We start from the raw sequence: 16,389 nt of genomic DNA, 5'->3' as shown, positions 1-16,389 counted from the left end.
CTGCTTGGGGTCTCTCTGTCCCTGTCTCTCTCTTCCCCTCCCCCACCCGCTCTCTCTCTCAGGATAACTAAACATTAAAAAAAATGTACCATTTTAAATAAACTCATTTAAGTCAAAAAGTAACTCAGATTAAAGAAAAGTAATAAGCAAATAGTAGTAAGGCAATACACAAACATGGTAAAAATTATTAAATTACACATAGATAAAATGAATTTGGAAAGCATTCTCACAATAGGAAAAGACTCAGGGTTAGGATAAACCTATAAACAGGGCAAAGATGTAAAATATACAAAGTTCACCCAGTCCTGGTCCCTGGGCTACAGTTCCTGACTCCCTCAAGATGGTAATGGGAGGACTCTTGGTCAATTTCTGAAAGCCCTGAGGTTCCTTCACTCCTTAAATATGTGTCTTCTCTCTCCAGAGTTGTAATTAGGTTTGAGACTAAACGTCTGCAAAACACAATTTGCATATTAGAGAGCCCTTTTTTCAGGGGGAACCTACCTCCATGCCTTGGCCCTTACCCAGGCCATTTCTTCACATTTGCACATCCTCAACAATCATAACTGTTTCCAACACAAATAATGTTTTACCTTTAAAGATTTGGCTGCTTTGGAATCACCTATGGGCTGTTCATCTTTCAAAAGTTTACTTGATTCATCTGCTGGTTGAACTTCCAGAGTTTCCTGAGATTTAAATACTATGCTTTCTGTTTCTGAGACTCCCCACTCCAATACATCCTCTTGTTCCAGCTGGAAAATACTTGATAAAGTTTCAGGAAGTTCCTCAAGCACATTCTGTAGGAAAACATAAATGTACGTTTAAGATCTTCTTAATGGTCCTTCCAAAGTTTTAGGTCACACAATGTTTCTTTCTAACCATAAAATGATTATAAAAATACATGATTGAAATTAAACAAAGATAGTAAGTTTCCTGTGAAGATTTTGAAATAGAAACTCAAATTGAGTTAAAAATGTAAAGGCTACCAAATTATTTCTTCTGGCTCTTGTCTCAGAAAATACAACTACCCCCAGGTTATTATGCACCAACTCTAAGGAAATCATAAGACTTCAGTCTTACCCTGACTTCACCCCACACGCATACAGAATCAAGGCCCACAGAAACAACTGACCTCTGCCCAATCCGAGGTTCTCTGGTCCTAAGAAATGTGGCTCCTACTAGCCAGATGCTCCTCCAGAAGACTGATCTCAGGTCCTCAAAGAAGAGCTGATCCAGAAGTCTCAAGAAGACCACCCAGACATCCCAACTCTATCCCAAGCCCTAATGAAAAATTCTCACAAAATATCACTCTTAAAACTATTTTGTCTTCCTTAAAAATGTCTCAGTGAGGCGCCTGAGTGGCTCAGTTGGTTAAGCATCTGACTCTTGATTTCAGCTCAGGTCATGATCTCATAGTCATGAGATCAAGCCCCGCATCAGGCTCCATGCTGTGTGTAGAGATTTCTTGGGATTCTCTCTCCCTCTCTCTCTGCCCCACTCATGGTCTCTCTCTCTCTCTCTCACTCTCCCAAAAGAAAGAAATAAACATTAAAAAAAAAAGTCTCACTGACTTAATCTGTATCTCACCAAGTCTTATGGAAAATATCTTTATAGCCATATTTGGATATTAACCAATTTTAAACCAAGATTATTTGGGATTATGGAGTACTGACAGTTAAAACTTCACTGTCTCAAATTAACAGATGATAAAACTAGTCTGACTTACCTAAAAATCTGAATTCTAGAGAATGACTTGAAAATGCAATTGTATCACTTTTTTCTTGATATATTCATTTGCTAATAAGTAAAATAAGAGGTAAAGCTGGCAAACAGTACCAAATACTACATAAATGTCTTTATTACGCCAAAAGGGATGGCTAAACCAAGAAATTTCCATTTGTAAAATTAAACTTTAATCTGGAGCTCGTATTTTTATAAAACTGCTTACTGGACATTACTGTAATTTATTATAACTAGATGGGACATTATTCAAATCCTGTATCTGTCAATTAACAGATGTATGATTTTGGTCAAGTTAATTAACACTTTTTAGTCTCATTTTCCTCACTGATAAAAAAAGAGGTTAACAAAATCTTTTTCATAAAATGGCAGAATAGATACCCTTGAGGGACAGGTGCCATAGGCCCTATGCTGTCTACTTATGACAAACTCATTCGTTTCATGCACCACAGATTTGGCACTGTTTATCACTCTCTTTTGAATTTCTCTTCTACTGGCCTCAACACACACTCCCAGCATTCTGGTTTGGAGGACTAAACAGAGAAGGTACCACCCTCCAAAATAGAAAATGAGGAAGAAAAGTTTGAGGAGAGGCAAATGACCCTCTTTAGTACTCATCCCAGCCTTATTTCTCCACAAAATGTTTACTGGTCCTATCACTCTGTGCTCTGCATCTATTTCAGCATGTATCATACTGTATTATAATTGTCTAGGTAATCATTATCACAGTTGTAATCATCAACATATAGAAGCATTATCTCATTTAATCTTCCACCACAACTCCATGAAGTAGGAACTGTTTGTAACCCCATTTTGTGGATGAAGAAATGGAGACTTACCGAATTAAGTAACCTGCCCAAGGTCACACTGACAGTAAGTAGCAGTGCTCTGTTTGAACCTAGACAACCTGATTCCAACCTGTACTCTCTTACCCTCCTTCCCCTATACCCAACAGACTAGCACTTCTCAAAGTGTGTTCCACAGACTCCTGGCAATCTTTGAGCCCCTTTCAGATGATCTGCAGTGTTAAAACTATTTTCAAAATAATACTAAGCCTTATTTGCTTTTTTCACTGTGTTGACATTTGCAGTGATGATGGAAAAGGCAGTAGTAGGTAGAACAATGAACCAATACTTTTCTTTTTTTTAATTTTTTTAATGTTTATTTATTTTTGAAGGAGAGAGAGAGACAGCATGAGCAGGGGAGGGGCAGAGAGAGAGGGGGACAACAGAATCTGAAGCAGGCTCCAGGCTCTGAGCTGTCAGCACAGAGCGCCACGTGGGGCTTGAACCCACGAACCCTGAGATCATGACCTGAGCCAAAGTCAACCAACTGAGCCACCCAGGCACCCCAAACCAGTACTTTTCAAATGATTAACACATGAGATTACAAAAGTGTACAGGGGTAAAGAGCCATTCAAAGAGCAAGGCAGATCAATGGGTTTTAATGTAAGGATATACAGTAAGTTAATTTATCTTGTTTCAGTTTCCCCATTGCAACTCATCTTTAAGAAACTACCACTTGTACAGTTTGGATGTATTAATAGAGAATAGTACCCATAATTATGTTAAAAGGCTATTAAAATATTACTCCCGTTTCAATCTGTATGAGACAAGACCTACTGAATATACTTCAACCAAAAGAACATACACAACAGATTGAATGTAGAAACAGATATGAGACTCTAGCTTTCTATTAAATCAGGTATTACAGAGATTTGCAAAAAAAAAAAAAAAAAAAGTAAAACAATGCTACCATTCTTGCTAAATTATTTTTTGGATACAATTTTTTTCTTAATATGTTTTGTGTTCATATGTAATTGAACATAATAATTGCGTTATTATTTTAAATTAATGAATAAATATTTTATATTTTTCTCAGTTTTAATTTCAATTATGGTATATATTGATCGAAATAATCCACATAAACAGAAACTCCTTTGGGTCCTTAAAATATTTTCTAAGAGTTTAAAGGCATCCTGAGAACAGAAAGTTTAAGTACATTAAAGTACATTAAGTACATTAAAATAGTGAAATAGGGGCCCCTGGGTGGCTCAATCAGTTGAGCATCCAACTTCGGCTCAGGTCATGATCTCATGGTTCATGGGTTTGAGCCTCATGTCGGGCTCTGTGCTGACAGCTCAGAGTCTGGAGCCTGCTTCAGATTCTGTGTCTCCCTCTCTCTCTCTCTGTCTCCCCACTCCCCCACCCCCCACCTCAAAAATAAATAAACATTTTTTTAAAACCTTAAAATTTGAGGATTTCTTAAAAAGGAAATTGTGTCTGGGGCATCTGGGTGGCTCAGTCAGTTGAGTGTCCGACTTCAGCTCAGGTTTTTGATCTCATAGTTCGTGGGTTCAAGCCCCGCGTCAGGCTCTGTGCTGACAGCTCCGAGCCTGGAGCCTGCTTCAGATTCTGTGTCTCCCTTTCTCTCTGCCCCTCCCTCGCTCGCACTCTGTCTCTCTCTCTCTGTCTCAAAAATAAATAAACATTAAAAAAAATTTGTTTTAAAAAGGAAATTGTGTCTTACCTATCTTTTATGTCTGAAGTACTTAGTGCACTGTATATCATCAGCAATTATTTGTAAATGAGTGAATAAATAAATAAAAGAAAATGATATCAGTTTCTTCCTCTGCTATGTATTTAGTCTCTATTTAGAATATTCATTGAACGGTATTGTACTTTGTCTCTTTATCTATTGGTCTACTCCATACAATGAGTTCTTCAAGGTCAAGAACTGTCTTTTCTATCTTTGTATTAACCATGTCTACAACAATATCTCTCACATTGTAGAAAAGGAATAAATAAATAAGTTCCTTGATTTTTTTATAATTATGTGAGGAAAACATTCTCCATGATGATTCAAAAACTATTATATTTAAAATGGTGGGTACTTAAAGAAAATAAGTTGTATCAAAGAACTGAGAGACCTTTGGCCTGTGGCACTGAGATGTTCACAAGTGAAGCTACATACTCTGAGGATGCCGGGCACAACTTAGAAAGAACAGACCCTCTTCAAATAAGAGCATGTTGCTCTATGCTCCCCCAGACAAATCTCAGCTGAGGAATCTTCTAGAACTCCAAAGGACAAGTAGGATAGACAGGTAGAGTTCTGCTTTCTAGCAGAGTAGGCACCCCAAAAAATGTACCTAGAAAGATACCACAGAGGAGTCTTTTTACCATGACCAGGTATCAAATTAAAAGGTACTTACTTTATGTCAGGGTACCTGGGTAGCTCAGTTGGTTGAATATCTGACTCTTGATTTTGGCTCAGGTCATGATCTCACACTATGTGAGTTCAAGCTCTGTATCAGGTTCATGCTGAGTATGGAACCTGCTTGGGATTCTCTCTCTCTCTCTTTCTCTCTCTCTCTCTCTCTCTCTCTCTCTGCTCCTCTTGCTCTCGTTCTATCTCTTTCAAAATAAATAAACTTTAAAAAAAAGGTACTTTACCTATTAAAAAGCCAGTGGCCAGAAGAGGTCCAGTGATTGCTTATAAATGTCAAAGCTGAGAGAATGGTTCCCACAAAATTACAAGGAAATCAATATTTTTGTTTAAATCTTTATTTTAAATAGTCAAGATAATGTCTAAGCTAGGCACCTGATAATTGGCCTTTTTCATAGGTTCCTGAAAATGGTATATTTTCCTATACTTTACATGAACATAATAAATGGTATTAAGTCACTTCATTTATTAATGAAGAACTTCTATTTTTCTGCACCTAACTAATTTTTTATTTTGAATTTACTATATCTATTAGAAGTTTAGACATCAGAGGTTTCAATATCTACCTGTAAATGGTGATCCCTAGAGGCAACTACCATAGATGTCAGTCTTAAGCCCAAAGCATATGTGGGAAAGCTTCAAAATTGATTTAGCCACATATTAGTGCCACACATCCTGGGCCCTGAGGTAGGAGATGAGAATACAAAGCAGAAAAAGACATGGTCTCAACCCAGAAGCATTTCAAACTCTAGCAGTTTAACCAGTTGTGGAAAGTAATATCACTGGGTCCATGGCTTTTGTGAAAAGATTCCATATATTTTCTAACCATGACATATTATCATAAAAATGAAGTGCGAAGTTTTATGTATGTGGATTCACATTTTCAGGAACTATAGAGCTTGCAATTTAACAATATTTTACAAATTCTTTATAAAGGAAATGACCATCGTGCCATCATTTGTATTATGTAAATATGGATTTCTATACATATGGAGCTGCGTCCCATTCATAGGGAATATGTTCCAGATTGCTTTGAATCCTGTAAATATTTTGCCAATGATGGATGGAAAGGAAACTTTATTTCTGAAACAAACTTCTGTCATCAACGGTCCATATTTCTCCACAAAATTTTTCCATCAATAATAGAAAAAATAAAATGATGCTTTCTTAGAAGCTAATAACCTTTAATTAACTCTCCAACTACTTTCTAGATCTAAATGCCTAGACCAGAGGAATTGTTAAAATCTTTCCCTTCTGAAAAGAGTTTTGGGCCTTATCTCCAAAGGTCTATGATAGGCGGCAACAGTGACCGAAAACAGCCAAGACTCTCAAAGTGATATTGGATTAGGTATTTTTACAGTTAAACACACCTCTAAAATAAATTCTTTATTTAGATAAGCATTCTAGCAACAAGAGACAGGCTACTACTTCAATATTGGCAGGGAGGATTCTTATTAAAGACTTTACCATTTGAGGTTCCTCAAAACTTACCTGTAATCCTTGCTCCGCTGGCACTTGAGATGGCTTGTGACCGTACTCTTTCCCCATTAAAGATGTATCCTTGAAGAAGAAAAAGAAAACAATTTAAATAATGACAGTTCTTAAAATCATTGAGCTATATTATTCAATGCAGCAAAATTCTACTCATTTAATCAGTGGGGAATAAATACAAGCTAATCAATACTATGCAGTAAATGAGAAATATAAAACAAAAGACACAATAAAAATATTTTGTCTATTATTCTGACTTCTCGGCTTTTTAAATTATTGGCATCTGTAGGTATATCATCAGATTTAATAAGACAATTGAGTAAAGGTAGAGGTACTGTAAAACACGGCTATTAAATGGCTGCACAAGAAAGATAAAATCAAAACAAAAATTTAACCTAATCAAAAGCAAGAAAGAGTATGATTATACTTAAAATTTCAATAAGTATAACTGCTAGTATCATTTTCATCACTACTAATGCTAAGTGCTATGATATAGTCTCTATTCAGCTGAAGTGGTAAGAAGAGAGTCCACCACAACATCTAACAATGAATAGTAATAAAGAGACCCAGCTCCTGCCTAAACTGTAAAGTCACAGACCAGGTATCAACAGGCAAGTTATTTTGCTCCCCTTAACCTCAGTTTTATTCTCTTTAAAACGGGCATTTGACCATATGACTTTTGACACCCCCTTTCTCCTCTAGATTTTTAGTACGTTCACTATAAACCTCAGAAGGGTCACACATTGGTAGTGGTGCTAAATCAGCTCTAGAGTAATGGCTTCTTAGGACTTTAATAACATTTTAAAATAATGCTGGAAAAGATGAAGCTGATCTTCAAGTAGCTTAATGGACTTTTAGAACAAACTCCATCACTTTTGAAAGGAAAACAACAAAATCTCATATTCTACAATGTAAAATGCACAATATTCAGCACTCAATCAAATTTGACCAGTCTCATGGAGAAGCATAAATATGTGACACTTAAAAGAAGAAAAATTAGAAAAAGAGTCAGAAATGATAGATATGTTGGAATTAGTGGATAAGGATCTTGAAATTTCTAATATAAATATAAAATGCTCAAATATATAAGAGGAGCATAAGACATATTAAAAAAAAAAAAAAAAGAATTGGGCACCTGGGTGGTTCAGTCAATTAAGCATCTAACTCTTGGTTTTGGCTCAGGTCATGATCCCATGGCTCAAGATGGAGCCCCATGTAGGGCTGTGTGCTGACAGTGTGGAGCCTGCTTGAGATTCTCTCTCTGCCTCTTTCAGCCCCTCCCCCACTCTCTCTCTGCCCTTCCCATGCTCACTTGGTCTCTCAAAATAAATAAATAAGCTTTAAAAAAACAGAATCAAATGGAATGTCTAGATAAAACACATTATCTAAAATAAAAATTTCACTGAGTGGCATTAATAGCAGAGAAGACATTGCAGGAAGATAATATTTGTTAACTTGAAGACATAGAAACAACACAAATGAATCACAGAGAGAAATAAAAACTGAAAGAAAATTAATACCCAGTCTAACATAATCTTTCATTAGAGTCCCAGAAAAGGGAGTGTGAAGGGAGCAGAAAATATTTGTACAGAAAAAAATGGCCAAAAGTTTCCAAATTTGATAACAACTATAAACCCTAGATGCAAAAATTTCCATGAATTTCAAGCAGAAACACACAAAGAATACTATGCCAACCACATTATAATCAAAATGAAGAAAACTAGTAAAAAAGCAAAAAATCTCATCAGCATCCAGAGAAACATTAAGTACAAAGAAACAAATAATTAGTGGTAACAATTACCACAAACTAACATTGCAGGCTTCCTATCAGAATTATGCAGACTGGAAGACAATGAAGCGACATATTTAGAGTACCTGTACTGAAAGAAAACACTGTCTACATAATATTCTATAACCAGCAAAATTATCTTTCAAAACCAAAGGTGAAATACTTTTTCAGCAAACTACAGGTGAAAGAATTCATTGCCATCAAACCTGCATTACAAGAAATGTTGAAGGGAATACTTTGAGCAGACGGAAAATGGTGTCAGGTCAAACCCTGAACGCACACAATGGAAATAAGTAGTATAATGATTTAAAATGTGTGTAAAATAAAAAGAAACATTTTTCTCTTTTAAAAAATTTTTTAAATATAATGAATGGTTTAAATAAAATTAGTAATGTATTGGTTTATAACATATATAGATATGAAGTATGCATTAATGATAGCACAATGATGGGAGAAGGGAAAAGAAGTATTCTTCTGTAAGTTTCTTATACCATATGTGAAACATATTATCTATAGGGATAATTTAAATATGCACATTGTAAAATCCATTAGCACCTACAATAAAACAATAAAACAAAGAGGTAAATAAGCTAATTAAGTAGTACAAAATACCATAAAATGCTTTAAAAATAATTAAAAGAAGGCAGGTAAAGAGGAGGAAAAAAACAATAAACAAATGTGGCATATAGAAACCGAATAGCAAGATAGTAAACATAAACCCAACCATATCAATAATTCTATGTAAATGGTTCTAAATACTCCAGTTAAAAGACAAAGATTGTCACTGCAGAGAAAAAGAAGACCCTACTATATGATTGCTATAGGAAACCTACTTTAAGTATAAAGATATAAATAAGTTAAAAGTAAAAGGATTAAGGGGGTTATAACACACAAACATTAATCATAAGAAAACTGGAGTGGTTGTATTAATATCAGACAAAGTAGACGTCACTTCAAAACAAGAAATGTTACCAAGAAAAAGAAAATAATTTCATAATAATACAAGAGTTAAGTTCCTCAGAAAATATGAAATTACGCACTAATGACAATGCTTCAAAGGACATTGAAAAAAACTAACAAAACTGAAAAGAGAACTAGAAAATTTCATTATTATATTTGGGAATTTCAAACCAACACTATCTGGCTTCTGAGATTTAGCTTTTTATAAATATACTAACTAAACAGGAAATGTAAAATGTGAAATCCTACAAAAATTTCTTTACAATATTTTAGGTTTATAAATGTAACATTAAAGTATAAAACCCTGACAATAATGAACACCAAATTCAGGATATCATTCACACCTGAGGAGGAAGAGAATTATTGGAATTGGAAACAGGTACAAAGGGGGCCTCAACTTTACTTGTAATTTCCTATTTATTTAAACAATCTGAAGTGAATATGACAAAAAGAGTAAATTTTGAAAAATCTGATGAGTACTTTTTCTACAATTGAAAATATTTTATAATAAAGAAATTTCTAAACACATTTCATGTAGGTAATGTAGCAATGTCAAAGATGGATTAAAAACATCTTAATAAAGAAAACTAGGGATGCATGGGTGGCTCAGTCAGTTAAGCATCCAATTTCAGCTCAGGTCACGATCTTGTGGTTCACAAGTTTGACAGTTCTGTTCTCAGTCCTGGGTTGACAGCTCAGAGCCTGGAGCCTGCTTCAGATTCCGTGTCTCCCTCTCTCCCTGCCTCTCCCCTGCTCATGCTTTCTCTCACAAAAATAAAAATAAAAATAAAAATAAATAAAAAATAAAAAATAAAAAAAGAGAAACCTATAGCTTACCTTACTTGTGAACATAAATGGGAAAAAATCCCAATTAAAATATTTTCAAATGAAACTAATCATCATATTTAGAAACAATAAATCTTGACTAAGGAAATTCTTCCCAGAACTACATGGAAAATTCATTGCTAGTTCATAAGATTAACAGATTAACATGGAAATTCATATGATTAACTCAGTAACTGCTGAGGATGACCATCAATAAAATTCAACACCTATATCTGAGTAAAAAGTAACTAGAAACAAAAAAACTTAAACCCCACGGGAGATATTTGCAGATTCCTGCACCAAACATATTTCAAAATAAAACATTAGATAGATGAGGCGTAATGCAACAAGTAAAGAAACACTACATGTATAAATAACATAGAGTAGAAAACCAAAATGTTACTATTAGTAGATTATGTGACCATATATTTCATGGAAAAAAGAAAATTAACTGAAAAACTAGTAGGCCAAAGCATGTCTAATAAATTCAATGAATAAAATTTCATACCGGCAATAACCACTTAAGATCCCATTTTTAAAATAAAAATAAGAAAATAATATAAGCAATAAAATGCATGAATCTCAAAAACATTACGCTTAGCAGAAAAAGCCAGGTTAAAATGGTATCAGAATAGCCAAAAATAGCATCCATCTCCAAACCACCCAATAAAGTAAATATAAAGACAAAAGTATATGAAAACTTAAAATATTTGTCAAGTTAAAGTCCAATGCCTGGGCTTTTTCTTATTTTTCTATGGGTCATACTTCCTTGTTTATTTGTATGCCTCATAATTGATTGTTGAAAGGCTTATAGCAACCCAGGGAGCACTGTTTAATGATGACTAATCACAGTAAGAACAGTGAGTATGTTTAGTGTTTTAACTTGCCCTATTCCCATAATCTGGGAATAAGCAGTAGTCTTGAAAAAAAAGATAACAATAAAATAAATATTTTAGTAACTCTCAGCCATAAGAATGTCTATCAGTTGTTTATGGTCAGTCTCAGCCTATCAATAGTGATGCTATTAACTGGAAATACCTGTGGGCAACTACCTGGGCTCATACTATTTGTGGTGAGCCCTCGGAGACATTTCCCCAACCACAGCAAATGTTGTGGCTGGATCAGCCCTTGCTGTTCTTATTATCACTACAACACATACCCCAGCAACAACTACCAGGGAACTTTGAAAAGACAAGGTTTATTACTTATGAGTTCTAAAGGGTACATGGCATACCAAGGAGCACACAGTGAGTTTGTTAGGAGAGGGAGGGAGAGGACGGGGACATGGACCTGGGGTTCTGACTTTATTAGAGTTGAAGTGGGATGCCCAGGGTTTACCAGATTCACTATTTATTGGTGAATTTAAAACACCAGTGTGGGAATTAAAGCACAGGAAAGAAAACACAGGCAGGTAGTCAAAGGATTATCCAGGTCAACCAGAACTTTCCAAAAAAGGGAAACTTCATGGTTGGGGCAGCCTGGCTCTTTATCTAGTTGTGTAGTTGACACACATTCAAGATGGATGTCTTTTAAATGAATGCCTTAGCAATCAAAACCTGAATGTCAGGCACTTACATTACAATCAAAAAAGCTAATTGTCAGGTGCCTACACTACATTGATGTGCACACCATAGGCTGTGCACATTCTCTGAAAAGACTAGAAGTCCTAAGTTTTCACCTCCGACTGACACTGAGGCTCTAGGCAAGCTGAAAGTTAGAACTAACTCAGGGTTGTAAATTGTCTGCCTGAGGATTGAGTTATGTCCCAACACACAAAAGAGCCCCTCCGAAAATCTGAGACACATTGGTTCCAGGCATTCAAGAAAATCTATATTCAATCATTACCTGACCACTAAGCTAATAAAACAGAGACTTCAGTGGCCACACACAACAGAGAATACAAACTTCACAAAGTTAGTTCAAGAAAGTCACTAATTTTTTTTAATTACAAGAAAAACAACAACAACAATAGGAAATAGCACCATTAACAAACCCTGGGGGGAGAACTAGGATCTTATTTCCACAATTATCACATTATATTATTTTAAATGTCCAGTTTATAACAACCAAAAACAAAAACAACAAACAAACAAAAAGAGACATGCAAAAAACCAAGAAATTATGGCTCAACATAGGAAACAAGATATAGAAACCATCCTTCAGGAAGCTCAGACATTGGACCTATTATATAAACACTTTAAATCATCTTTTTAAATACATTAAAAAGCTAAGGAAACCTTGTCGAAGCAACTGAAAAAAAGTATGACAGTAATGTCTCAACAAATTGATAATACCACTAAAAAAGCAGAAGGAAAAAAAATTAAAAATAAAATAAAAAGACAAATAAACCACTAAAACTGACCCAAGAAAAAGAAGAAAAATCTATCAGACCTATAACAAATAGAGAGATTGAATCAGTAATCAAAAACCTTCCTGCAAAGAAAAGTCCAGGACCAGATGGCTTCCCTGGTGAACTCTACCAAACATTTTTTTAATTTTTCTTTTTTCATTTAAATGTTAATTTATTTATTTTTGAGAGAGAGTGAGAGAGAACAAGTTGGGAAGGAGCAGAGAGAGAAAGAGAGCACAAGGCGGGGAGGGGCAGAGAGAGGAGACACAGGATCCAAAGCAGTCTCCAGACCAAGCTGTAAGAACAGAGCCCGATGCTGGGCTCAAATGGTGAGATCAGGACCTTAGCCAAAGTCAGGCACTTAACCTTAACCGACTGAGCCACCCAGGTACCCCTCTACCAAACATTTAAAGAAAAATTAACATCAATCCTTCTCAAACTTTTCCAAAATATAAAAGAGGAAGGAACACTTTGTAACTAATTCTATAACTCTAATACCAAAACCAGATAAAGACACTGCAAGAAAAGAAAACTATAGACCATTTTCCTTATGAGTGTAGATGCAAAGATCCTGAATAAAGTACTAGCAAACTGAGCCAGGAGCAAACTATGATGACATGGTCAAGTGAGTTTTATCCTAAGAATTCAAGATTGTTAAGGGGCACCTGGGTGGCTCAGTCAGTTAAGCATCCAACTTAGGCTCAGGTCATGATCTCACAGTTCATGAGTTTGAGCCCTGCGTCAGGCTCTGTGCTGACAGCTTAGAGCCTGGAACCTGCTTCGGATTCTGTGTCTCCTTCTCTGCAGCAACCCCACTTGCTCTCTCTCTCTCTCTCTCTCTCTCTCTCTCAAAAATAAACATTAAAAAATTTTTTTAAAGAATTCAAGATGGTTAAATACATGAAAATCAATCAATATAACATATCTCTTGAACAGAATGAAGGGAAAATGAATAGACATTTCTCCAAAGAAGACATGCAAATAGCCAAAAGCACTTGAAAAGATATTCAAAATCTTTAATCATTAGGAAAACACAAATCAAAATCACAATACCACTTCGCACTCACCAGGATGGCTATAATAGAAAAAAAAAAAACCAGACAATAACATGAGTTGGTGAGAAAGTGGAGAAATTGAAACTTGTACATTGCTGGTGGGGACGCAAATGATGCAGTCACTGTGAAACAGTTTGATGGTTACCTAAAATTTAAACATAGAATTACCATATAATCTAGCATTTCTGCTTTTATGAATATTCCTAAAAGAATTGAAAGCAGGTATTCAAACAGACATCTGTACATCGATTTCATAGTAACACTATTCACAATAGCCAAAAGGTGGCAACAACCTGATATCCATCAACTGATGAATGGATGAAAAAATGTGGCACATACATACAAATGGAATATTATTCAGCCAAAAAATAAAAAATGAAGCACTGATGCATGCTATAGCATGGATGGGCCTCAAAAACAGTATGCTAATTGAAAGAAGCCAAACATAAAGGCCATACATATATTGTATGATAGCATTTATATGAATAATCCAGACTAGATAAATCCATAGAGTCAAAAAGCCAACTAATGGTTGCCAGGCACTGAAAGCGAAGTGGGGAGAACAGTAGATGGGGGGGGGGGGGGGGTGACTGCTTAATGTGTATGAGTTATCCTTTCAGGTGAGGAAATTGTTTGGGAACCAAATGGAGTTAATGAGTCTATATTGTGAATATACTAGGTTTCCACTGAATTGTTCACTTTAAGATGGGTTAATTTTATGTTATGTGAATTTCACTTCAATGTAAAAAGAAAAGTGATTAGTATGATAAGGACTTGGAGATATTCTCTGCTCATTTGACATTTTTACTAACAGTAAAATTTATACTTGATAGTTATAAGACATTGTCCTATGACAAAAGGACTTATTTTTGTTTGTCTGTATTATAATACATTCACAGAATGTATTATAGAAAAATTCACATCTGACATTTAAAAAAGACCTGTAATGTAAAAAATAACCATTCATTGACAATAATTTTGCTAGTGTTGGATTAAATTCTAGCAACAGAGACACATAATGGATGTGTAAAGAGTAAAAAGTAGTAAAAAAAAATGCTTCCTCTAACCTTAGGAAATATATTAATTAGTAAGTCAAATTTAAAAAATAGTAAAATAGTTGCTTCACTTAATCTCAGGAAATTAATTAATTTATAAGTCAAAAAAACATAATCATCTTCATGGCAGTCTCAAGTGAAAATTATACGGAAGGCAGTATGATAAGTTGGTTGAACATACATGCTCTGTGATCCAATTGCTTGGATTTAAATCTTGCCTCTGTTACTTTTGGGCAGACATGAACAAAGCACTTAATCTCTCTGGGTCTCAGTTTTATAAAATGGAGATAATAATAGAACATACCTTTCATGTTTATTATAAGGAATAAATGAGATTATACATGAATATAGAAAATATTCTGTACATAATAGCTATTATTATTCACATTAAAATAAAAACAAAATAAGGATGCCTACTGTCACCATCATCATTTGACATTATACTTACAAATTCTAGATATGAAACATAAATAAAACATACAATTATAGGAAATGATTTAACCAAATTACTGTTTTTTGAAGAGGCTATCACTGTATGCCTAGAAAACCCAAAAGAATCTATTGCAAAAGTATTAGAAATGTTATTTAGCAGTTAAATCCATTAACAAAAACCAAATTTAGAAAATGAGAAAAGGGGGGAGCCTGGCTCACTCAGTGAAGCATGTGATTCTTGATCTCAGGGGTGTGCGTTCAAGCCCCACATTGGGCGTGGAGCCTACTTAAAAAAGAAAAAAGGAAAAAAGGAACAAAATCACAAAAGCAACAAAAATATAAACTATCAAAACAGTGCCTTAAGAGTGTGAGGAAAACTAAAAAACTTTATTGAAGATACAAAAATTGACTTGAATCAGAAATCTTGGATTTGGGACTAAAAAAAATCGAAAAATTTTAAAAGAAATACAATTACAGTAGTCCCTTCTTATCCACAGGGGATATGTTCCAACATGCCTGAAACCACAGATAGTACCAAACTCTATATATACTGTGTTTTTTCCTATAAAGACATACCTATGATAAAGTTTAATTTATAAGTTAGGGACAGTAAGAGATTACTAATAATAACTAATAATAAATAGAACAATTATAACAATATACTACAATAAAAGTCAATGTGTATGTGGTTTCTCTCTCAAAATATCTTACCGTACTGTACTCACCCTCCTTGCAATGATACGGGATGACAAATGTCTATATGACAAGATGAAGTGAGGTGAACGACGGAGGCATTGTGACATAGCGTTAGGCTACTATTGACTTTCTGACAATATGTCAGGAGGAGGATCATCTGGTTCCAGACTGTGGTTGACTGTGGGTAACTGGACCCACAGAAAACAACACCATGGATAAGGGGGAGCTACATGTATTAATGCTATCTTGTCCACCTGGGTCAGAAACTACAATAACTAATATACTTCTACATTTTTCACATGGTCTGTCAGAGTTGAACAAATTTTTTTTAACTTTTTTTTTTTTTAATTTTTTTTTCAACGTTTATTTATTTTTTGGGGGACAGAGAGAGACAGAGCATGAACGGGGGACGGGCAGAGAGAGAGGGAGACACAGAATCAGAAACAGGCTCCAGGCTCCGAGCCATCAGCCCAGAGCCTGATGCGGGGCTTGAACTCACGGACTGCGAGATCGAGACCTGGCTGAAGTCGGACGCTTAACCGACTGCGCCACCCAGGCGCCCCTTAACTTTTTTTTAAAGTTTATTTATTTTTGAGAGACAGAGACAGAACATGAGCAGGGGAGGGGCAGAGAGAGAGGGAGACACAGAATCAGAAGCAGGCTCCAGGCTCTGAGCTATCAGCACAGAGCCTGACACTGGGCTGGAACCCACAAACAGTGAGATCATGACCTGAACCGAAGTTGGATGTTTAATCAACTGAGCCACCCAGGCGT

The 16,389-nt window shown here is 35.3% G+C and overlaps 1 protein-coding gene across 1 annotated transcript in view; it reads right to left on the bottom strand.

Moving 5' to 3' along the window:
• Positions 1-16,389, bottom strand: part of TTC6 (tetratricopeptide repeat domain 6) — a 189,528-nt gene that overhangs the window by 130,996 nt on the left and 42,143 nt on the right. Inside the window, exons 2-3 of the mRNA XM_043556026.1 lie at positions 6,430-6,522; positions 591-794 (exon numbers count right to left, since the gene is read on the bottom strand). Coding sequence (XP_043411961.1) covers positions 591-794; positions 6,430-6,522 — 297 coding nt within the window. The remainder of the gene's footprint in view (positions 1-590; positions 795-6,429; positions 6,523-16,389) is intronic.

The sequence above is a fragment of the Prionailurus bengalensis genome, chromosome B3 (assembly GCF_016509475.1).
Source record: "Prionailurus bengalensis isolate Pbe53 chromosome B3, Fcat_Pben_1.1_paternal_pri, whole genome shotgun sequence".
Taxonomy (NCBI): Eukaryota; Metazoa; Chordata; class Mammalia; order Carnivora; family Felidae; genus Prionailurus; species Prionailurus bengalensis.
This window is presented reverse-complemented; position numbering and strand designations above follow the sequence as displayed.